Genomic DNA, 24,664 nt, shown 5'->3' on the forward strand with positions numbered 1-24,664 from the left:
CAGCAGTAGAGCACTGTTCAGTAATTTCACTGAGTGATTATGGTGAAATAGATTGCTTGATCCTATGCTTTTTCCTTTAATTTTAAAGCCAAAAAACCTGTGGCATCTGTCAGATACCATCAAAGAGGCTACTCTGGTTTATCCTTGATCTCAAATTTGTGTTTTTTGGTAGACTTATTCCTCAAGTAGACATCTCAAGTTAGACCATTCCTTAATCAAATTTTAGCAAAAAGTATGAGAAACAAATTTCTATCATTATTACTTTGCTTAAAGATTTTCTGGTCCTTTAATGAAACTCGTTTTCATTAGCCTCATGTCTCTATTTTTACAGTAATAGTAATAGATGTCAAGTCAAGCATAGTTGTTGGCTTCAGAGGGAAAAAGTTGTAATTCATTATGAAATAAATTTAATTATTAGATTAGATCATACACTGGTACAGTAATGGTGGTACTTAATACCACCCTTGACTGTTTTTTTTATTTCTCTTATTTACCCTAAATTCTGATAATCCTGATCAACTTCAAAAAAATCCACAATACAAAACTAGTGTTTTTGCCAGTTGCCTTACTTTTTAGATAAAGAGTATCAAAAGCTATATTAAGTAATTCAAACAGCAAATACATAATATTGTGCAAAATTCTATAGTAATATGCTTTGAAAGAGGATCTTCAAAGTGATGTGGGCATTAGACAAAAATTCTGAAAGTAGAGAATTACATTTTCATCTTTCCACTGGTGCTCCTCAGTCACACAGGCTAACATCTGAACTTATTTTGAAGGTGCTGTTTTAAATTGTCCCATCCTGCTGATAGACAGAGGAGGGTATAAAAATTATCCTACTCTTAGCTGAAAATGAAAGATTTTTATCACCCCAGTTTGTAAGCCACAAGTCATAACATTGAAATAATAAGTAATCCTCACTTAGTCTGACTGCAGTAACAAGTATTGGAGTATTGATATGTTTGATCATAACATTCAATGACTGAAGTTATCATACCAGAACCAAATGCATATGATGGGTCATTCCTGCCATAAGCCGGCCAGAATAAGCAGCAATTAGGTTATCTCTGCTCTTAGACAGAGCCCCTGAGTCGTGAACATGGTAATTAAAAACAGAGTGACACCAGCTGCTTATTAAGCAATAACTGTTGTTCATTTGAATTAAAATTCCCCTTGGCCCTCCACCTGCTTTCTTACTGGTCTGGCCTACCTTCTTTCAGGCCCAGGCCTGGGAGTGCTTGCAAGATATAGTTGGGGTAAAATGTTGACTTTTGGTGGACACCACGGAGTCACATTGATGCAGATAAGGCACATGGCTGTGGCAGGATTCAGCTCCTTCATCAATTTTCAGGTTAGTATGGCTGAATCACTTATAGTTTGTAGAAGTTCCCTTACTGCAGACTTTGCTGGCAGTTGAGACTGGTATCTTTCTTCCATGAGAGACATGGTGATATGCCACATTACTTTGGAATACGATGTTGGACATGGTTGCAGTCATATGGAGAACCACTGTAGGTATTTATTTAATTTATTCAAACTTTTATTCTTCTAGAAAACACTTCCTCAGACAGTTTTATTGGCTCAGGAGACCTAAGAACCTTTGGCCAGAGTGCAAATGGCCAGTGGAGAAATTCCACTCCGGTATCAGGTTCAACTTCACAAAAATCAAGAAACAGCCGAAGTCTTTACCTCGAAACCCGAAAGACCTCAAGGTAAGTATTCTGGCTGCTTAGTTCACAAGCCCTTTCTCCATTATAAGGGAAAATGGCCATAGGATAGTTGTTACTTTGGCACTTTTAAGAAGTAACACCAGTTTTGAACTTTAAACCATAGTGCATACGTGTGCATGCTAAGTCACTTCAGTCTTGTCTGAGTCTTTGCAACCCTATGAACTGTAGCCCGCCAGGCTTCTCTGTCCATGGGATTCTCCAGGCAAGAATTCTGGACTGGGTTGCCATGCCATCCTTCCGAGGATCTTTCCAACCCAGGGATTGAACCCGAATCTCTTACATCTTCTGCATTGGCAGGCGGGTTCTTTACTACAAAGATGTAGTAAAGATGTTCTTTAGTTCAAAGATGTAGACAAATTCATTTTGTACTTTCAACTTTTAATTTATTTGGTGCTGAATTTTGATAACAGCCAAAGTGAAAATGGATCAATTTCTGCAACTTTAGTAGGAAAGAAACCTCATTTTGCAGACTTTTGACATGAGCAGAGACGTGACTTCAACCAAAGTAGCCTTTTACTTTGGTCCACTATTTCTGTTAGATAATAGACTCATAAAGAACTTCATCGTAGTTAGCCTACCTTATAAGCCCCGCTTATTCCCTCACCAAATTTATACTGATTATTAAAGGCAGATGAAGTTTGGCTTAGAAACTTTCCCCTCAAATACTTTATGTTACTAAATTTTTTATATGGTATTTATGATTTCTTAAATATTACTCTGGTGATAGATTTTATTTTATTTTATTTTATTTTATTTTTTTCTGGTGATAGATTTTAGACATGTAGGGTCATTTAGTTTCTTGCTTAGTCAAAGCTAAGCTTTCTGGTGTTGATTGAAACCAACCAGATAGTTTTTATTATATGATTATTAGCACATGACCTCTGGAAACATCTGTGAGTACCCCTAGGAATTATCTTCCCTACCTCTTAATATTAAAAAAAAATTATAAAATAATTCATTAATATAAAAAAAGAATTCATTAATACAGTTGCACTGTAAAAATGAAAACATTGCCAATAAAGCCAAAAATCCCTTAACCCCTACTGACAGTCTTACTCCCTTCCTCTTCATGTGTTTCCTTCCAAATCTTTTCCTGTGTTCATTTCTCTTTCACTCTCTCTTTCTTAGATATAGAATGATATATATGCTATGTAATACTATAGAATGTATAATATGTTGACTTCATTAAAGATATTCTGTGTGCATCATTTGGCAAGTTGCTTTTTTTTTACCCAATAATGGCATACTGCTATTTTTTAAAATAATGTTATTATAGAAACAGGGCACATGCTTTGTACAAAATTAGAAAATACAGATAAGCACAAAATAAGCAATAAAAACATCATATTCTCACCAATCAGAGATCACCTTTGTAATGTCTTACATTAATATATATATCCTTCCAGATATTTTCCTCTGTTTACACTCATTTTTTTCCAAAATGAGTTCATACTGTGCATACACCTCTGTAATCTTTTTTAGTCAGTCATCTCTTTCATTCAGTAAATTTTATCTTGTACACCGAATATATTTAAATTTTCCTAGTTGACCCAAAAGTATCCTTTACAGCTAGTTTGTCCAAACCAGTGTACAGTCTAGAATTGTATCAGTAGTTATCCCGCTTCAGTTTCTTGTAGTCTTGACTAGCACTCACTTTTCTTGATAGTTCCACCATGTGTTTTAATTATTTTTTAAGTAGATAAATTAAGATTTTTGTTGGAGTTTCAATATCAAACTCTCAAAAATTAATAAAATGAATATACTGAGGTGTAGAAGGATATAGCAGACCTGAAAAGAACTGTGAACCAATTCAACATAATTAAGATTTATACGATTTTCACACGGTAGTAGGATATAAATTCTATTCGAGTTCCTATAGACTATAAACTAGGAGACACTATGTATGTGTATGCATCCAGGGACATAAGATTAGGTGCAAAAGTTTCATGGTCTAAAAGTATTGAAATCATACAGAGTCTGTTCTCTTATTACTATGGAATTATGTTAGAAATCAATATCAAAAGATATTTGAAAATAACCCACATATTTTCAGGTGCAATGTGACATTTACCAAGAGAGTTCTTCAACTTAGCCATTGAAAGCCTCAGTAAAGTTAGAGGGTGATTGCAGAGAAGAAAGCATTTAAATGGGAAATTAGTATCAAAATGAGGAATTAATATTAAAGATACTTTAAACAAAATCCCACGTATTTGGAAATTAAATGTTCACTTTTAAATGATGAGTGTATCTAAGAAGCCATAACAAGGAAAATTAGAAAATATTTGTAATAGCATAAAAATGAAAAGAGAATTTACCAGAATTTGTTGCATGTAGCTGAAGCTGCTCAGTGCAGTTAAATACAATGTGGAGTCTTGAATAAGACAATGAAAACAAACAGTAGACACTAGCATAACATTTTGTGAAATATGAACAAAATCTGTAGTTAATAATACTGCATCACTTGTTAATTTCTTGTTTTTTTTTTACAACATAGTATTTGTTTATGTTATCAGAATTGGATTAGAAGTTTTAAACCTCATTCAAATTTTTTTTAAAAATCACTAAGATAATAAATTTTCTAGACTTTCAGCAGTAATACTAGATCCCAAAATACATAGAACTATATCAAAGTTTTCAGTGACTGTAAGTTAGAAATCTAGCATTCTGTTCATTCTAAGTCAAACAATTATGGAATCAAAATGTCATAAATTCTTTTAGCTAGACAAAAACTCATAAACCTTATAAAATATATATATTATACATACTGTGTATATGTATGTATACAAAAGCTTTTCTACTACGGACTAGCGCCCCCTTTTTTATGACATGATGTTTTTCTGCATAATTTTTACCTGTTGGATTTGACAGCTTACTTCCTCATAGTATCATTATTTTGTCCTCTTTCCTGCATGTATTTTATAAACTAGATTTTTGGCTTGAATAAAAGCTGATACTGTGTTAAATCACATTAGAACACCTACAACCACATTGTTAGTGATGCTGGGTTGACCTCTGGATTAGAGTGATAACACTCTGGTCCTGAGTTGTTAGGTTTTCTTTCCCCTTTTGACTGAATGTCACCTAAATGATGTTTTGGCATTATATGAACAGTTTTAAATCAACCTAAGAGTTGTTAATATTAATTGATAATCCTTATCTGATAATTTTTTAATTGAGGTATAATTGATATATAACATTGTATTAGTGTCAGGTATGCAGCGTAATGATGCAATATTTGTATATATTATGAAATAATCACCACAATAGGTTAACACCCATCATCATACAGAAAGATCTACTCTCTTAATAACTTTCAAATAGGGTATTATTAACTATAGTCACCATGCTGTATATTACATCCCCGTGACTTACTTATTTTGTCACTGAAAGTTTGTACCTTTTGGCCCCCTTTGACCTGATAATAATTTTATTAGAGTTAATGAAATAGTATTTTTCTGATTTTATCATTTCTTTTGTACTAATTAATTGGCACTCTGCTATAAGGGAGAGCTTTTTTTGTCATTAGTTAGGGCTGTTTGGTTACCCTCTGGGAAGGTAGAGTACGTGATATCTTTCTTTTTCATTACCAATTTTCAAAGTAAGTTTTAGCCACTTCATGTGGTTCAGATCAATTCAGATGAATTCAATCCATGACAATCGTTATTCTTCTAATGCTTACATTCTCACAACGTTGGACTGGAGCTCCTTCATGCTTCTGTCTGTGTCTGATTCAACCTCATTGGTTGTTGGTAGCTCCCTTGCTTTCTGGCATTGCAGGATGCCCTCATGCTGTTTCTTTAGGTAAAAGAATCTTTGCGTTAAAACACACACACACACTCTAGGAAGAATAAATACAAAAGACACTGTGGGGACTCATTATATCCTTACCAAGTAAATTGTATTGTCCTTGGCATCTTTTCCTGGCTGCATCTACCCATCCTAAGAAGCCTGTTCCTGAGATTCTAAGTTCTTGCTCCTTTCCCCACTCCATCATGCATAGAAATCATCAGAGTTTGAAAGAGTTAGAGTATATGTACCTTTTCATTTTCTTTAGACCTAATCTGATTTCCTTTGGATTCAGACCACATGTATTGATTTAAAAAGTTCATTTCAATAAATTCAGCTTAGTTAGTTATGTACATTATTCTTCATCCTCAGCAGAAAGAAAATTATATGAGTGCAAGTAGCTATGCTGGGTGATAATAGATGAAGAATACATAGGAAATAGCTATAAATTATTAACCTAACCTTAGAGATATAACTGGGTTTTGAGTCCACAAAAATATTTTTATTGTCAGTTTTCTGCATTATTTGAAGCAGATATGGTATAAGGAAACAATTCTTCAAAAGAGGTAAGCAGAGAGGCCAGAAGAAGTCACAGTGATGCAGCCTCATAATAAGCCTTCTAGTTGTTTTTAGTGATAGATGGGAGCCCTCTGTTGGCCTTTTAGGAAACTTTGAAATTCAATTGGAAAACTCATTTGAGCTTCAGCTTTATTCATCTTTGCATATTCAGTCTTAAAATATTTTCCTCCAAAAGGCTGGAAGAGGGCCCGCAGGGAATAAATAGAAAATGTGTGCATATTAACGTGCCTTGAACCCAGATTTTCTGAAGAAATCTAATCCAATGTGCTTTCTGTCATAGATGGCAAAACTAAGAAATAAAATTTTAGGTGTTTGATAATTATATAGTTTGGCAGTTTAAGACTTCATAAATGACAGAACTTGAAACAGCAACTCATGTATCATTTCCTGTGTATTTCCCTCACAAGGTATATCTGTCATTCTACCTGTTAATTTTTTGTTTCTATTATTTCTTGAAAGTGGAAATAATCGCTTGCATAGATTTTCATGTCTTTTCTTACAAACTCTTCTCTCTTTTTAGTGGATTATCAAACAGTTTTACAGGCAAGTCAAACCATCACTGCCATGTGTCTGCATATGAAAAATCTTTTCCAATTAAACCTGTTTCAAGTCCATCTTGGAGTGGTTCATGTCGTCGAAATCTTTTGAGCCCCAAGAAAACTCAGAGACGACATATTAGCACAGCAGAAGAGGTAAGGAAAAGCTGCTAAAAGTTAAACTCGCCCTACATTCAGCTATTTGTTCTCTCTGACTTAGATGTTTATTAATCATTGCATTTACTTAACCCTTTCTGTGTTTTTTTTTTTCTTGATTACTCTCTGAGTGCTGTCATCTGTTCTAAAAAGATTAAGGAGATAATTTAGCAGTATTTTTCTACCATCTTCTATTCCTGTTGGATAGCAGACTTAATCTTCAGTATTGTCTGAGTGGCTTCTCATACATCAAACTATCTCTTTTCTCTTTTGGACCCTTCCTAAAACTCTAGCTTCATGTGACAAAACTGTTAACCTTGCTGGATTTGATAAAAAATACCTGCCTGCCCTTCTTACCAGGATAATTTTTCCTCAATATAAAAGAAAAATCAAGAAGTCACTTAAACAATTTACATCTTTTCATTATGAGTAAAATCTTTGAGATCATAAACTTTCTCCACAAGAAAGATGTGTTGACACTGTGGTGTTATATTCATTCAGTAAACCTAAAGGAAAAAATCATTTCTGTAAATATAACGTATAATTTATACAGTAAGGAAATGTACTTATACCTGTTCAATTAAATATTTATTATGCATCTAGTCAGCTTTGGACTGGTTGCTGTGGAGATACAAATGAATAATAATGACCTCACACTTAGATAGCATTAGATTTTCCAGTGTACTTTCCACATATATTACTGTTTTGAATTCTTTTAATCTGTGAATTAGGTAGAGATGAGGTAATAACCACATTTTACAAGGTTGGAAAGTAAAGGTCAGAAGTCACACAACTAATAAACGGGGTCAGCCTGCAACCCAGTTCTTCTGCATGAGTCCAGTGTGGTATGATTTCTCCTACACAACATAGTGATGTGGTTCCTGCCCATTAAGAGCTTCCCAGAGTCTGAAGTCAAGAATATAATGTTATGTGCTAAATAATTATGTAATTTGGTGGTGAAGATCTCTTAGGTGGCAAAACTTGATTATTTGTGACATGGTTAGTTAAAAATGCTGTATGTTTTTTGGTTTTAAATTTGTATTGAATCTGCAGTATTCACAGAGGGTGAAAAAACTAGTGAATCATCAGGGAGAAGGATAGAAAAAACTGGCAACAGTTGCCTTTGGTGATAGCTGAGCAACAACTATTTCTTTTTCACTGAACCATTTGTAACACTGAATTTAGTACCATCAGTTACTGCATATGTAATTTTTTTAAAATTACTGGAGTTGTAGGAGTTGTGCTTCTGCTAGAGCCTAGGCAGTCTGCAGAGTACGGAGAGACTTGAGGAGAAAAGAGTGACATGGCAGCAGGACACAGGCCTCCCAGACCCCTTCTTGCCCCATGTGGCAGCTGCTAGGATCACAAGTATCCTCCAAACCATGTACATTGTAAGCCCACACCATTCACCCACAAGCCAACCAGTATTGGGGACAACTCAGCACCCCCCCTCCTTCTTTCACCTTCACTCGCAACCTGAGGACTTGGGCTGACCAAATACTTTCATCCTTCCAATCTACCCTCCAGGCCACAGGCTGGGTCAGTGGAGGATGGGAGGCTGGTTTCTCTTTCCTTGTGCAGTGTCAAGAAGATGCCAAGGATTGAACCTGTCTTATGGAATAAAAGTTGCAGAAAATTTTATCTTAGTTGTTTTTAGGCCTATAATCTGCTGTGAAAAGCAAGGTACTTGTAGTATAGAAATATGAAGTAGTCTGTATTATATGAATAAGATAAAATATTGGACCAAACTTTATTAAATGAAACTCTCAACAGATTATTTAGATGTTTAGTCTTACGTGTTACAGATAATACAGATTAAAATACTACTTTTTTCCCACTGAAGTAAGATCATTGATGGGAGCTTATTAGTTCAGTTCACTCAGTCATGTCCGACTCTATGACCCCATGGACTGCAGCACGCCAGGCTTCCCTGTCCATCACCAACTCCCAGAGCTTACTCAGACTCATGTCCATTGAGTCGGTGATGCCATCCAACCATCTCATCCTCTGTCATCCCCTTCTCCTCCTGCCTTCAATCTTTCCCAGCATCAGGGTCTTTTCAAATGAGTCGGTTCTTCACATCAGGTGGCCAAAGTATTGGAGTTTCAGCTTCAGCATAAGTCCTTCCAATGAATATTTAGGACTTATTTCCTTTAGAATGGACTGGTTGGATCTCCTTGCTGTAAACTTAAAACTGGAGGAAAAGTTATTTTCCATGGAAATATTGGGATCTCCAAAGGAGGTGCTGTTGCTTATGTTTAAAGAAGGAGAATTGTATATAATCTTACTTCTGGAGTTGTCTCTCATCTTCAGGAATATGAAGCCATCTATAGAATTGACATGTCACCACTGTACTGTTCAGTTTTACAACAGAGATTTGAAGATAATACACGAGGAAGAGGAATTTGGAAATACGCATGTGGTGGCTGTACTACCACTTGGCTGATGGCTAATTCAAGGGCAACATTAAAGAACAATATTATCTAACTAATAGTAACCTCTAGCCATGTGCACTGTTTAAGTTAATTTAAATAAAATAAAAATGTAGTTTCTCAGTCACATTAGCCACATTTCAGGTACTCATTAGCCATACATGGCCAGTGGCTACTATATTGGATAGTGTAGATTAGGAACATTTCCATGATCACAGAATGTTCTCTTAGTACTATTACAGAGGAGGTGAGTTTCTGTTTGGGAAAGAAAAAATACTAAGAAAAAGATAGAAATGTTAAATGGCAATAACACAAGTAGTTTCTTTTCAGTTATATGTTGCTTTCAGACATGCTTCACTGCTACATATTAAGCAGCATTTTAAGATGTTGGGCTGCCTTATAGATAACACTGGTGGGTTTATTCTTTTTTTTTTTAAGAAAAACATACTTTACTAATTATCATTAAACTTATTAAACTTTCTTTGGTCATTTATTAATTTATAACATAACATTAGCCAACTTTGCTCTAACATTTTACCCAATTATAGCTTCCTTTCCTCTTAATTTCTTAATTTGCTCACTCAATAGAAAATGGTTTAGTAAGTAATATTGTTGTTGTTCAGTCGCTAAGTTGTGTCCAACTCTTTGCAACCCCATGAACTGAAGCACACCAGGCTTCTCTGTCCATCACTTCCTCCTTGAGTTTGCTCAGACTCATGTCCAATGAGTCAGTGATGCCATTCAACCATCTCATCCTCTGTTGCCTCCTTCTCCTCTTGCCCTCAGTCTTTCCCAGCATCAGGGACTTTTCTAATGAGTCAGCTCTTTGCATCAGGTGGCCAAAGTATTAGTGCTTCAGCATTAGGCCTTCCAATGAATATTCAGGCCTGATTTCCTGTAGGATTGACTGGTTTCATCTCCTTGCTGTCCAAGGGACTCTCAAGAGTCTTCTCCAGCACCACCATTCCAAAGCATCGATTCTTTAGCATTCAGCTTTCTTTATGGTCCAGCTCTCACATCCAGACATGACTACTGGAAAAAACATAGTTTTGACTATATGGACCATTGTTGGCAAAGTGATGTCTCTGCTTTTTAATGCACTATTTAGGTTTGTCATAGCTTTTCTTCCAAGGAGCAAGCATCTGTTAAATCATAAATCAGTTTTAACTGAAAGTACAGGGCTTGAAGAGATCTCAGATAATTATTTGAAGTAGAGAACTTTTTTTTTAATATGTTGTTTAGGTTTGTCATAGTTTTTCTTCTAAGGGGCAAGTGTCTGTTAAACCATAAATCAGTTTAAACTGAAAGTATGGGGCTTGAAGAAACCTCAGATAATTTGGAGTCAGTTCAGTTCAGTCGCTCAGTCGTGTCCGACTCTTTGCAACCCCATGAATCGCAGCACACCAGGCCTCCCTGTCCATCACCAACTCCCGGAGTCTACCCAAACCCATGTCCATCGAGTCAGTGATGCCATCCAACCATCTCATCCTCTGTCATCCCCTTCTCCTCCTGCCCCCAATCCTTCCCAGCATCAGGGTCTTTCCCAGTGAGTCAACTCTTCGCATGAGGTGGCCAAAGTATTGGAGTTTCAGCTTCAACATCAGTCCTTCCAATGAACACCCAGGACTGATCTCCTTTAGGATGGACTGGTTGGATCTCCTTGCAGTCCAAGGGATTTTCAAGAGTCTTCTCCAACACCACAGTTCAAAAGCATCAATTCTTCGGCGCTCAGCTTTCTTCACTGTCCAACTCTCACATCCATACATGACCACTGGAAAAGCCATAGCCTTGACTAGACGGACCTTTGTTGGCAAAGTAATGTCTCTGCTTTTAAATATGCTATGTAGGTTGGTCATAACCTTCCTTCCAAGGAGTAAGCGTCTTTTAATTTCATGGCTGCAATCACCATCAGCAGTAATTTTGGAGCCCAAAAAAATAAAGTCTGACACTGTTTCCACTGTTTCCCCATCTATTTCCCATGAAGTGATGGGACCAGATGCCATGATCTTACTTTTCTGAACGTTGAGCTTTAAGCCAACTTTTTCACTCTCCTCCTTCACCTTCATCAAGAGGCTCTTTAGTTCTTCTTCACTTTCTGCCATAAGGGTGGTGTCATCCGCATATCTGAGGTTATTGATATTTCTCCCGGCAATCTTGATTCCAGCTTGTGTTTCTTCCAGCCCAGCGTTTCTCATGATGTACTCTGCATATAAGTTAAATAAGCAGGGTGACAATATACAGCCTTGACGTACTCCTTTTCCTATTTGGAACCAGTCTGTTGTTCCGTGTCCAATTCTAACTGTTGCTTCCTGTCCTGCATACAGGTTTCTCAAGAGACAGGTCAGATGGTCTGGTATTCCCATCTCTTTCAGAATTTTCCACAGTTTATTGTGATCCACACAGTCAAAGGCTTTGGCATAGTCAATAAAGCAGAAATATTGGACATTTATTTCTGTTAATTTTTTGTTGTCTAATGGCTGAGTTTGTTCAGGCTCAGACAGAAGCTTTTCTTTGAAGATATATTTATTGAAGGAAGTGATTTGTTGGGGACTTCTGTGTGTGTTAAATTATTTTTAAAAGTCAACTTTGTGTTGAATTAATCTAGATTTCTTATAATTTGCATTAGATGAATCACTTAATGGCACGTTGGTTCTTCATGTTTTATTTATAAGTATAAAAATTTATTCCAAGAAAACATTTTTTATGTGATAGAAGGAAGGAGGGAAATGTTTCTAACTTTTTATGGTTTAATTCTTTTTTTAAAAATTGAATTAATTGTGATTTACAATATTGTATTAGTTTCAGGTGTACAGCAAAGTGATTCAGTTATACATATATTTATTCTTTTTTCAGATTTTTTTCTCATATAGGTTATCACAGAATATTGAGTAGCGTTCCCTGTGCTATACAGTAGGTCCTTGCTGGTTATGTGTCTTGTAATAGTAGTGCGTATATGTTAATCTCAAGCTGATTTATTCCTCCCACTACTTTTACCCTTTTGTTTGTAGTATTTAGGGTACCGCGAAGATCCTTTCTATCTCATCTATTCTTGGTGTTCTCTTGAGGTCTTTAAGTGATTCGGGTATTTCTTTGCCTTCCCTTCATATGCAAAGTAGCCTCTTACACCAATGTATCTGCTTTACTTTTCTTCCTGTGATAAGATAATATAGCCGAAGCTTTTTAAGATGTAGTTTGTTGGGATAGTGGAAGTGTACTAAAATGATTTAGAGTTGATATCCATGACTCAGGTGTAGCATTCCACTTCTGATTTCCCTTCCCTCCCTCCATTTTACCACCTTTGAAAACAACATACTGTTAACCCCATAGTCTTGTGAATTAGGTTATTTAATATAGTGGGAAAGTGGAATCAAGATTTATATAGAGGAGTATTCAAAATTTCAGTCATTAAAGTGCCAGATAGCACAGCTTTCCTATATATAGATCAAAGTAGAGTTAGTTGGCAAAGATCCCTCTTACACCCTGATAATATGTAATGATGCTTCTTTCTTTCGATTAGGTACTTGAAGAATTTTCATAATAGCAAATTTGTGTTTTAATAAGGACTTCCCTGGTGGCTCAGATGGTAAAGAATCTGCCTGCAATGCGGGAGACCTGGGTTTGATCCCTGGGTTGGGAAGATCTCTTGGAGAAGGGAACAGCTACCCACTTCAGTATTCTGGCTTGGAGGATTCCATAGACAGAGGAGCCTGGCAGGCTACAGTCCATGAGGTTGCAAGGAGTTGGATAAAGAGGCATTTATTTTAATTATGATTTTTAATTATAAAAATATATAGACAGTCTCTTAACAAACACTAAAAAAAAAAGAGGACCACCATGTCTTGAATATATTAATGTCTAAGGGGTAAGACAGTGGTGTTTATTTTCTTCACAGAGGGCATTGCAAATTTGTTTCTTCTCTTGGTTCTATTTTGCCACCAAATGCTCAACTACTTCTTTCTTTTGTGATCATTCAGCTATTCAGATTCAAGGATAGCTCTTTCTCAGAAGTTGTCAAGTTGCACAGTGCAAGGTGTATCTTGTTAGATTGGTAACATTATACTGACAATGTAACTGAAATTTACTATGTACCAAAAAAAGATTGAAGAAGAAAAAACTTAGTGTCTCTTTACCTTTGCCTCGATCATTACTTTATTCATTGTGCTTTTAACAAACTTTTGTAATTGAATGAAATGCTTATGTGCTTATTGAAATGTCACAGTGTAGGGTGTTGCTAGCACTGGCACAAAGTGGAAGATTATTTTGTGAAGATTGATGGTTGTATTAAACTGTATATAAGATTTTTTAAATCCTGGGGCATGTTATTTAATGAATGCAGCCCATTACTTCAGGGGATCTGTGCAGAGTAGGTACATGATTACAGTTACAAGTTCTCAGGTAAACTGGTTCTCTGCTAAATGGCCTCATTTCTCACTGTTTGTTCTCCTGATTCACACTGACCTTACTATTCCTGTCCGAGGCCCTTTGCATTTATTCTCCCAATACCTGGAATACTCTTTATAAATTTCTGCTGCTGCTGCTGCTAAGTCGCATTAGTCGTGTCCTACTCTGTGCGACCCCATAGACAGCAGCCCACCAGGCTCCTCCATCCCTGGGATTCTCCAGGCAAGAATACTGGAGTGGGTTGCCATTTCCTTCTCCAGTGCTTGAAAGTGAAAAGTGGAAGTGAAGTCGCTCAGTCATGTCTGACTCTTTGCGACCCCATGGACTGCAGCCTCCCAGGCCCCTCCATCCATGGGGTTTCCCAGGCAAGAGTACTGGAGTGGGGTGCCATTGCCTTAAATTTCTATGACTGATTTATTCCTTTGATTTAAGTTTCTGTAGAAATATCACCTTTTTAGAGAAGTCTTATCTGTTCTTGCTGTTCTGCCTCCATCACTTTCTCTTCTCAATTTTCTTTATACTACTTTACTGATTTTTTGTTTGTCAATCCTTCAGCTTTAATGTAAGCTCCCCAAGGCATAGACTATTTTATTCAGTGCAGCATCTCTAGTGACTGGCGCATAGTAGGTGTTTAGGTCGGTAAGTGAACTATGCTGTGGAATATGTGCTTTTCCCTAAATTCAGTATTGGAGCTTCATGGGGGAAAAAAAAGAGTAAAAAAAAGTTGGCAATGAAAACCATCTCTGGAAAATACTTACACCCTTAAAAATTGGGTAGAATAGGAAACAGCTCTGATCTTGACTGTTGCGATTATGTCCCTTGTGATTTTTCCAACAGGTATCAGGAGTCAAGGACTTTGTTGGAGTCCTGTTTAGAGGTCCTCAAATATTTTATTTCTGGGACTATCAGTGATGCAAAAATGGCCTTCTAGTTTCATATCCTACAGTTTCTGTGTGCTGCTATTTACATATATGCCCCATAATTTTCCAAAATATACTATCGAGTATTTGCTTCACTCACTTCTCTTATATATGCTTTATAATTTTGTAGAATATAATTAATGAACCATAACTCTTAATTACCGTCAGGACACTGCCAGAGCTTTAACAGAGCTCTGGGAGTCTAGATATTACTTAGAGAAACATTGCCTCATTGAATGTATTTAAGATTTTTTTTCTTCTTTTATAGACAGTTAAAGAGGGAGAACGAGAGATTTACAGACAGCTGCTACAGATGGTCACAGGGAAGCAGTTCTCTATAGCCAAACCCACCACACATTTTCCTTTACTCCTGTGAGTCACAGAAACATATTTCAAATGAATTTTATTCTGTATTTTGTTATTGGATGTTGAAATTGTTTTCTTTTCTTGCTAGGTCTCGATGTCTTAGTTCCAGTAAGAATACTTTGAAAGACCCACTGTTTAAAAATGGAAACTCTTGTGCAACTCAGATCATTGGCTCTGATACTTCTTCATCTGGATCTGCCAGCATTTTAACTGCCCAGGAACAATTGTCCCACAGTGTATTTTCCTTATCATCTTACACCCCAGATGCTGGTACATTTGGATCCAAAGATTCTGATCCTGTCCATCAACCCGAACATGACCACTCTCTTTCACATCAGCCAGATAACTTACCAGCTTCAAATACAGAATCTGAAGGTAAAAATGGAATTGTATAGCTATAGTTTCAGTAACCAATGAACGGTTTATTGGATCTATGAGAACTGTATGAATTACAGGCAAGGTAGTAATACACATGTAAATTAATTAAGATATAAGATACAAGATACCTTAAATACATTTAATTCAGTTAGCCATGCCATGAGTAAATGAAACATATAAATAGCTTACTTTTTTCTTAAATGGAGAGGCAGATAATTTCATATAATATTTAAAAGGTTAACTTCCTGAATAGTCTTGTGTCAGAGTATATTAAGCCCACTTACTTTAGTACTTTCTCTGTTTCTAGTACTTTACAATGGAAATTAAGTACTCTGAAATTCTAGGAGTTTTGAAATATCAATTAAGAATTGAAGTAAAAGTTCTTAAATAAGTAGTACTTATAAAACCTGTGTAGTAGGTTTATGCATTTTGGAATGGTTGTCAGCAAGTTTTGAAAACAGAATTTTCTATCTAACTTTCAGCTAACCAAAATATTTAGTCTCTTAGAATTCCAGTTAATTAAAGGTTTTCCTATGGTAGTTTTTTGTTTGTTTGCTTAGTTTTCCCCTCCTTTAGGTAGGTATTATGTGTGTATTTATGGTATGTATTTAGGCATGTAACTTAAAACAAGTTTTTTAATCTATTCCTTACTTTCTTAAAAGCCTTACTTGGGGATAAAAATTGTTGGTGACATCGTTATATGGCTACACAAATTCACAAAAACTTAAAATTTTGTGAGGTGATTCACTGAGAACTATATTAAAAACTTAAGCACTTATTGTATGTCAGATGCTTAGATACAACTAAACTGGAACAAATATACAGTATTGAATGGTTTAGTTACTTCCTTATACCGTTTATTAAATATTCTAAATGAGATTCTAATCATAGTGCTTTAGAAGGACATGATTCCTACCTTTATCAATAGAAAATAAATGCTAGAATTTGTACTGTTTGGACTCTGCTGCTTCTCACATAGCTGTTGCTCTCTTTCTTTCTGCCTTCCTCCTTCCCCTTCCTCCTTCCCCTTTCTCCTTCCCCTTTCTCTTTCCCCTTTCTCCTTCCCCTTTCTCCTTCTTCCTTCCCCCTCCTCCTTCCCCTTCCCTCCTGCACCTTGTTCAGTCTCATACTGGTTCATGAACTAAACACTTTTGAGAAATCTTGGCATGTTCTTATTTCCCGGGAATAGAAGGAAGAAGCACAGGGAACAAGCACAGCCCAGGAGAAGATGCTGAAGGGCATATATACTTTTTTTTGGCTTTTTTTGTGAGACAGGCTCTTCACTAAGCCCTATGTGTGGCTAAGTGAAAATGGACCTGCCTGTCTTTCTCTTCCATCTTGCCTTTATCCTTATGCTGTGTTATTTTAATGGAAATAGAATATAGCAAAGTATGGGAACTTAAGCTACAGACATCTAGAAGGTACAGCCATGTGGAATTTTGTTAATAATGATAGGCTCTTGTGTTTTTTGTTTAGGATCAGACTCTGTGATTTTACTCAAAGTGAAAGACTCCCAGATTCCAACTCCCAGGTAAACTTTGGTTAAAGGACATTCTTAACATTGTTTTCCCTCTCTTTAATCACAATTTCTTCACTAAGAGTTAAGTAATATAAAACAGCCTCAACTCAGACCTCTCTTATGTGTTGTTTGAATTATTTCAATAACTTCTTAATTGATCTTTTTTCCTCCAACCTCCGTTTTATTCTTCATGCCGTTTTCCACCATGTTCTCTAACCCATTCTTTTTGTTCATTAGTCCATCTTCAATTCTCCTGAGTGAACTTTCTAAAATGCTTATCTAATCATTCATTAAACTCCCTCAAGAGTGGCTGATAAGATGTGGAATCAAGCCCAAACTCCTAGTACGGTATTCAACACTTCTCCACATGCCTTGCTTCCTGTCATACATTTTTTCTTTAACAAGTATTTATTGATAGCCTAGGGGTGCAGGTACTGGTACAGACATTGGAGATAATAGCAGTTAACAAAATGAAGTTCCTACTCTCAAGAAGTTTACATCCTAATTGTACTGAAAAGATCTTGATGCTGGAAAAGGTTGAGCGCAGGAAGAGAAGGGGGTGACAGAGGATGAAATGGTTGGATAGCATCACCTAATCAGTGGATATGAATTTGACCTGACTCGGGGAGATAGTGAAGGACAGGGAAGCCTGGCATGCTGTAGTCCATGGACTCGCAAAGAGTTGACCATGATTTAGTGACTAAACAACAACAAAAGAGAGGGATGGGGGACAAATAATAACAAATAAGCAAATATACGTATACCTGGTGGTGATAAGTACCATGAAGAAAAATAAAGCAGGGTAATATATAGACTGGGGATTGAGAGTGCTATTTATCTAGATGGTCATGGCGAGTTTCTGCTAAGCTGACATTTAAGGAGAGACACAATGGAGGTGAGAGAAGAAGCCATGTGCAAAATACTGGGTTCTTTTATTATATGCTGACTTACAAGATGATAGGTATTTTCATACTTTCACATGAATCTGTGAAGTGTTTCTTCTGCCTGGTATGTCCCCCCTCTCAGTAGTCTTTTTCTTATCTTTTAAGTCTCAGTTCAGGTGTGGTCTTCTGTATGAAACTTAACCCCTCTGAGAGGTACCAAGTATTTCTTCCTCTGTGATCCAGTAGGTTACTGTTAATACTTAGATTGCTATGTCTGCCATATCTGGCCTTAGCAATCAATTGCTAGGATAATAATAGTATCAATTTTCCATTGAGACGATTAGGGATAATAAGATATTCTTTCTCATCTCAATTCCCCTACATCTTTGCAATTTCCCAGTATGTTCTGAACTTTTTAGATATTTTCAAAGTATTCTCAAAAAAAAAAATATTCTCTAGTTAGTATAGTTTCTCAAGGAGACTTTACAGTTTAGATTCTTTATAGTTTTGGGGATTTTTTGAGTTAGACTTGGGTTCTGATCTTGCCTTTTCCAGGCCTCTTGTAACTTTGAACAAGTTACTCTTCTAAACCTCAGTTTCCTTGGCAATAAAATGCCAGTATTAATACCTTACTATTGAATTGTTGTGAAGATAAACTTATAGATAAAACACTTATGTATGCACAAAAATAGGTGTTCTTTCTTGGGAAAAAGTTGATTTCAGATAATGAATGCTCTCAGTTCTTCTTTACTGAGTCTGTCTTTCCTTTATGGAGAGTTTCTTTTACTGATGACTGAATAGTGAGATGGATAAGTAGTCTTGGGTGAGGCTCATTGGATGATGCTGTCTATCACAGTTGGAGCATGCTCTCTCAAGGCTTGGTTGATTGGCTCTTTATTCTTAATCTCCTACCACTGCCTCTCAGTTAAGTTCCAGCAATGAAGATCTGCCCTTATTTCCCAGAATATGCCATGCATTTTATGCCTTTGCGTCATTATACATTCCAACCCCTTCCCCTTCTGCCTGGAGTTTGCTTTCTCTCCTTGTCCACTTGTTACACTCTTATCTTGCTTTTTAAACTCTGACTCAGGTGTTGTTTTTTTCCTCAGGACATTTCTCTGGCTTCTCAAGATATCATTAGTCTTTTCCTCCAGTACTTCTGTCTCTGTACCTTGTGTTACTAATATCTTCGCACTGCCACCTGCTTTCAATAATAGTGTATGGCACATTAAAAGTACTTAGTAAATAAATCTTTGTTAAATAACTAATTTCCTAGAAAGCCTGAAATACTCTCTTAAGTAGTCCAAATATTCATCATCGCCATTGTGGCTTAATGCTTTGGTTTATTAGAAGACACTTCACAATAATAGAGCACAGTCTTTGGGATTGGACTGCAGTAGTTTCTAATCCTGACTCTTCCAGGGCAAATTATTCTTTTGAACTCAGTTTCCTTTTCTGTACAGTATAAGTAATGTTTCCCTATTACACATTATATTGAGGCTTAATAATTTGAGGATTATCATAAGGCTTCGCCAATATGTAAAACCTCCCGAAGAGAGTTTTGTACATAAAGCACTAAGTAGGTACTTATTGCATCAGTTATATGGGAAGTAATATATAGTCTCTGAAAAGCAAAGGGATTTTGCTTTTCCTTCTGTGTGTTGCTTTCCTACACCAATAGATACCTTGATCCATTAAAGAGAAGTGCTTGTCCTTTACATTATTTATTTATTCAACAAATATTGAGTGCCTACTATGTTTCAGGCATTATTCTTGGTACAGAGGATACAGTAGTAAATACAAAAGACAAAAATTCCTATCCTCATCAAGTTTATATTCTTATATGGGGAGCATTGGGCTTCCCTGATAGCTCAGTTGGTAAAGAATCTGCCTGCAGTGCAGGAGACCCTGGTTCGAATTCTGGGTCGGCAAGATCCGCTGGAGAAGGGACAGTCTGCCCACTCCAGTATTCTTGGGCTTCCCTGGTGGCTCAACTGATGAAGAATCTGCCTGCAATGCAAGAGACCTGGGTTCAATCCTTGGGTTGAGAAGATCCCCTGGAAAAGGGAAAGGTTACCCACTCCAGTATTCTGACCTGGAGAATTCTTTTTCACTTTCACGGGGAGCAGATTTGAATAGCATGATCCAGTACCGTGAAATTCTGGGTGATTTCTTGTCATGTTGTCATATTGTGCAATAGATGTGTTCTCACGTTCATTTATTTTTAGTGTCATACAGTAAGTAGTCTCTCACAGTGCTTCCACTGATCGCTGTGACTTTCTTTCTTAGCTGTTACATCAGTTGTTCACTACTGTGTTCTCCTCTTATTGACCTCAGTGACAGTGAATAGGTAATAGAACAGCATTTTTATCACTAAACCCCAAAACTAAGGGTTACTGGGAATACTGATTCTCAGAAGTTAGGCTAAGAGCAAAGGATTACCTCTGAGCCCTTATTTTTGCCTTTACAGGACAGATTGTAGAAGTTTAAAAACTGAAAGGGACTCTCATCTCCATATTTACAAACCCCGAAATTGAGGCCCATGGAAAGGGAAGTGACTTGCTCAAAGTCACAAAGCTAATCAGGGGCAGCTCTAAGAAATTCCAGTCTCTCAACTTTCAGTTTGACACTCTGTTAACCTGTTCTGCATATCTGAAAGTTTTCTTTGGAAAAGTGCTCACTTGCCTTTCATTTGGTTGTGTGAGAATTCCTTCAGTTAGAGGGGAGATGAGCAATGAGATAAGAAAGTTTGAGAAGAGCAAAAAGGCTCTAGAACAGATAGCATATCTGTGACTCTGCTAGCATTATTCCCTTGGGTTGTCAACAAGAGCTGCATGGAATAAAACCGGTCTCTCATCTTTGGAAGGGCGTTGTATTGCTGATTATCCACGTTGGTTCACTGGAAAGAGGAACATTCTAGTTTTAATATATTACCTTGATAAATGATGTATTTTTCACATCATGTTGGTCTCTCTTATAAGTAAGGAGCATGCTAAACTTAATTTCTCTGCTGAGTGTTGGGTCATCTTTTTAACTGTATGTGTGCAAATGACTCATGTATTTGTTTTCCTTTGCTTCCCAGTTAGAATTGTTTTATGTAATTTAGGTCCTTTTATTTATCCCATACTTCTAAAGCATTTGTATAAACTATTTAAATGATTGGTTTTCTTGGTGAAAATATTTTATATTCTTCTAAGTCTCCTGTTCATTTGTCACATTTTTCTTTTCCTGCCCATAGTCCTACTTTTTTCCAGGCAGAGCTGTGGATCAAAGAATTGTAAGTAATTATTTTTAGTATTATTTTGCCTCTTCATCACTTTCTTTTCAGTTAGAAGAAATCGATTAGCCAATCTTGCTACCTATTTTTAGTCAGTAAAAATTTCCTATTTATTTATAAAATAACTTTTAAGTTACTGAGTTTTAAAAGTTTTTTGGAGTTGGGACATTTCTATGTTCAGGTTTATTAAATCTGTAACAATTGTTGAAACTAAATTGAATTGGAAGAATATTTCAGTTAGCTTTAAACAGAAAGGAAAATAATGCCTTTATTTTCATATTGATAAAACTAATTTATTGGCTAACATTTATTTCTGGAGTTTGAAGAATCACTGAAGATTTAGTTTCTAGTTTCAGTGACTCACTTTGGTTATCTGAATCCCCTGGTCTGGTTAATTTTTTTTTTTTTTAATATTTATTTATTTGGCTGCATCGGGTCTAAGTTATGGCACGCAAGATCTTTGTCATGTCATATGGGATCTTTCATTGTGGCATGAAGGCTCTCTACCCTTGACATGAGGCTCCAGAGCAGGTGGGCTTAGTAGCTGTGACATGTGGACCTAGTTGTCCCAGGAACTTGTGGACATTCCACTTGACATGTGGAATCTTAGTTCCTCAACCAGCAATGGAACCCACATCTTTTGTATTATTTTCATCTTTGGGGTTCAGTCTCATTTTTGGATTTCCAGAATGAAGCTTCACTTTCTCCTTAATTTTAGAAGCATGGTCAAAAAAAAAAAAAAAGACTATACGTTTACAAATATCCACAAAAGTCACTTGTTCATGTTTAGCGACAAACTAATAATTTACATCATTTCAAAAAAATAGGAAGGTAATTTCAGTAATACCATGTAGTTTCACTTCGTCTTAAAGCAAGTGTGGTGATAGGTTAGTATAAGGGTTTTAGACTTTTTCTCTTGAGAGTTTTATATTTAATGCTCATTGTGCATCAGCGACGTTCTTGATGCTAAGCGAGTGGTCTGCATTTTTTGTTTCCTAGAACTAGTGTTTATGATTCTCGAGCACGGGAAAGATTACGCCAGATTGAAGAGCAGAAGGCACTGGCATTACAGCTTCAAAACCAGGTAAAAAAGTTTTTTTGAGATATAAATGAATAGCACATCCAAGTTAAAACTAATTTTGGAAGGTTACCTGGATTTGGAATCAAAGCTGTTGAATTGCAAGATAGTATGGTAGCATAGCCTTGCTATGCTCTGTGTTCGTGGTCTGTCCAGCTAGTCCTACTCAGTGTACATAGACAAGCAATAGATTTCTGTACTCCACTTATTTTGAAGGTCTGTCTTGCAGAGACTGCAGGAACAGGAACATTCAGTACATGATTCAGTAGAACTGCATCTTCGTGTGCCTCTTGAAAAGGAGATCCCGGTCACGATCGCCCAAGAAACAGGAAAAAAAGGTCATAAATTAACTGACAGTGAAGACGAATTTCCTGAAATTACAGAGGTAAATTATATAGTATAAATTCCTACACTGGCAAGTGTTGTATTTAGAGAGAATTCTTTGGACAAATTCCAAACATAAAAGTAATAGACCAGGGACTCCCCTGGCGGTCCAGTGGTTAAGACTGAGTACTTCCACCTACAAGGTGTTCGATCCATGGTCAGGGAATTAAGATCACAAATGCTGAGCGGTGCAGCCGAAAAACAGACAGGAAAAAAAAAGTAATAGATCACCTGGTATTTAAATTGTATTCCATACTCCTGCTTTCATTTGTATTGCATAACAATATTGGCTTTGTTTTTAAAAAATTACTGAAAATTCAGGAAAGAATTGTGCATGACTTGCAGTGATTTCAGTGAAAAAGCATTCAGTAAATTTGTTTCATTTCATATGCATTTTTACTTAATGCATATGTATAGTACTTTTACATCAAATAGTAAGTTGAGCCTTACCATTTTTTTAAGTAATAAAAACTCAGTATAAAAATTTGGAAAATACATAAAAGTTGGCATACTTTTAAAAATAATCTGTTTCTTAGTTCATTCTTCTGTTTGAAAACATGTCATATAGCTGGTGAGTATAACACATTTATTATAACACATTTATTAACACTATAGTTGTGCTGAATTCTACATTTTTACACTAAAAAAAAACAAATTTTTCTGGGAAAATGTGTCTAAAAGACATCACTACCTTTACTTCCTTATTACCTTTGAGAAAGATTCTGTTTCTCAGGAAATTGTTTGGACTGAAGATATATAATTAGATCTTTTTATGGGCTTAGGAAATTTGATAACAGTTATTTCAGACTCAAGGAATAATATGAAATAAGGGTCTGAAATGTGCTAAAAAAAGAGAAGGAAGGAAGAGCTAGGATGGAGGGAAGTAATCAGATTACTGGAAGGAATAGAAACCAAAATGTTAGGAGTAAATAGTTGATGTAAGTCTGGGGATTGCATGGGGCTTAATGAGAAATTGATATGTCCAAGGCCATGTATGCCTAATCTCTGACACTTCTTGGTTCCCTAGGAAATGGAGAAAGAAATAAAGAATGTATTTCGTAATGGGAACCAGGATGAAGTTCTGAGTGAAGCATTCCGCTTGACCATTACACGCAAAGATATTCAAACTCTAAATCACCTTAACTGGCTCAACGATGAGGTAATCTCACACTTGTTTTTATATTAAAATAGAAAGTGAACATCAAGTGCAGATTAAAGGCATTATTTCACTGTTTCTCAAAATGTGGCCCTTGATGACCTGCTCAGAATCAGCTGTCATAGCTTTCTCCATTTTCCTGACTAAGTAAGTATGAGGCAGTGTTGTAGAGATACATATTTTAAACAAACATCTCAAGTGATTTTTTTTTTATATACCTTAATGCCTGGGAACTGCTGATTTACCTTTTTATGTATCGAAGATTTGGATACTGATAGAGAGGACATTTACTCATTGGTATTTTTACTCTCTTTAAGGCACCTGACATGCAGTTCACATCTTTTGTTAAGCAAATATTTAATAGCTGACCATGTTACAGCATGAAGGAATACTTTGGGATTTCCATGTAGGAATCCATTTCTGTTACCCTTTCTCTCTGTATTTAGGTCATTTAGGTTATGAGTGGTAAGCTTTCTAAAATAGCCTACATTTGTACATGAATATTTTTTAAACTGACATTGAAGAAGTTTTATTAAATATTTGAGGTATTAAGTTAAAAGGTGTTATGGCTCTTGGCTCCTGAGTGTTCCAATTATTTTACGTAGATTAGTTGCGTTAGAATCTTCAAACTGATCTGTCCTATTCCTAAACCTGTAGGAGCCTGTTTATTTCTGAAGGATATTTTCACAGCAAAAGAAGAGAACTGGGTTGGGGTTTTTTCCTAAGTACCTGCCTCCTTACTAGGAGCATTCCTGCCTAAAATCTTGGGTGTATTCAAGTTTCATCGCTATGGAAACTTTTTAGATACTCAATATAGTAAGCACTAGATTGGTGGGCTGCCGCCTATGGGGTCGCACAGAGTCGGACACGACTGAAGCGACTTAGCAGCAGCGGCAGATATTCTAGGGGGCTTCCCAAGTGGCTCAGAAGTAAAGAATCCTTCTGCTAATGCAGGAGATACGGGTTCAATCCCTGGGTCAGGAAGATCCCCTGGAGAAGGAAATAGCAACCCACTCCAGTATTCTTGCCTGGGAAATCCCATGTACTGGCGAGCCACAGTCCATGGGGTCACAAAAGAGTCG

General features: G+C 36.4%; 1 protein-coding gene across 50 annotated transcripts in view; it reads left to right on the plus strand.

The window, feature by feature from the left end:
• Positions 1–24,664, plus strand: part of SENP1 (SUMO specific peptidase 1) — a 61,825-nt gene that overhangs the window by 11,174 nt on the left and 25,987 nt on the right. For 35 of the 50 annotated variants that reach the window (XM_081589069.1, XM_081589067.1, XM_081589046.1 and 32 more), the window contains 9 exons: positions 1,553–1,712; positions 6,616–6,787; positions 14,809–14,912; positions 14,995–15,281; positions 16,761–16,815; positions 20,926–20,964; positions 21,964–22,048; positions 22,272–22,427; positions 23,454–23,585. In XM_081589069.1, the coding sequence (XP_081445195.1) occupies positions 1,553–1,712; positions 6,616–6,787; positions 14,809–14,912; positions 14,995–15,281; positions 16,761–16,815; positions 20,926–20,964; positions 21,964–22,048; positions 22,272–22,427; positions 23,454–23,585 (1,190 nt within the window). Of the gene's footprint in view, positions 1–1,220; positions 1,356–1,552; positions 1,713–6,615; positions 6,788–14,808; positions 14,913–14,994; positions 15,282–16,760; positions 16,816–20,925; positions 20,965–21,963; positions 22,049–22,271; positions 22,428–23,453; positions 23,586–24,664 lie in introns of all 50 variants that reach the window. The other 15 variants (XM_081589054.1, XM_081589028.1, XM_081589022.1 and 12 more) reach the window with 1 other exon arrangement.

The sequence above is a fragment of the Giraffa tippelskirchi genome, chromosome 4 (assembly GCF_054371585.1).
Source record: "Giraffa tippelskirchi isolate mGirTip1 chromosome 4, T2T-mGirTip1v1.2.pri, whole genome shotgun sequence".
Taxonomy (NCBI): Eukaryota; Metazoa; Chordata; class Mammalia; order Artiodactyla; family Giraffidae; genus Giraffa; species Giraffa tippelskirchi.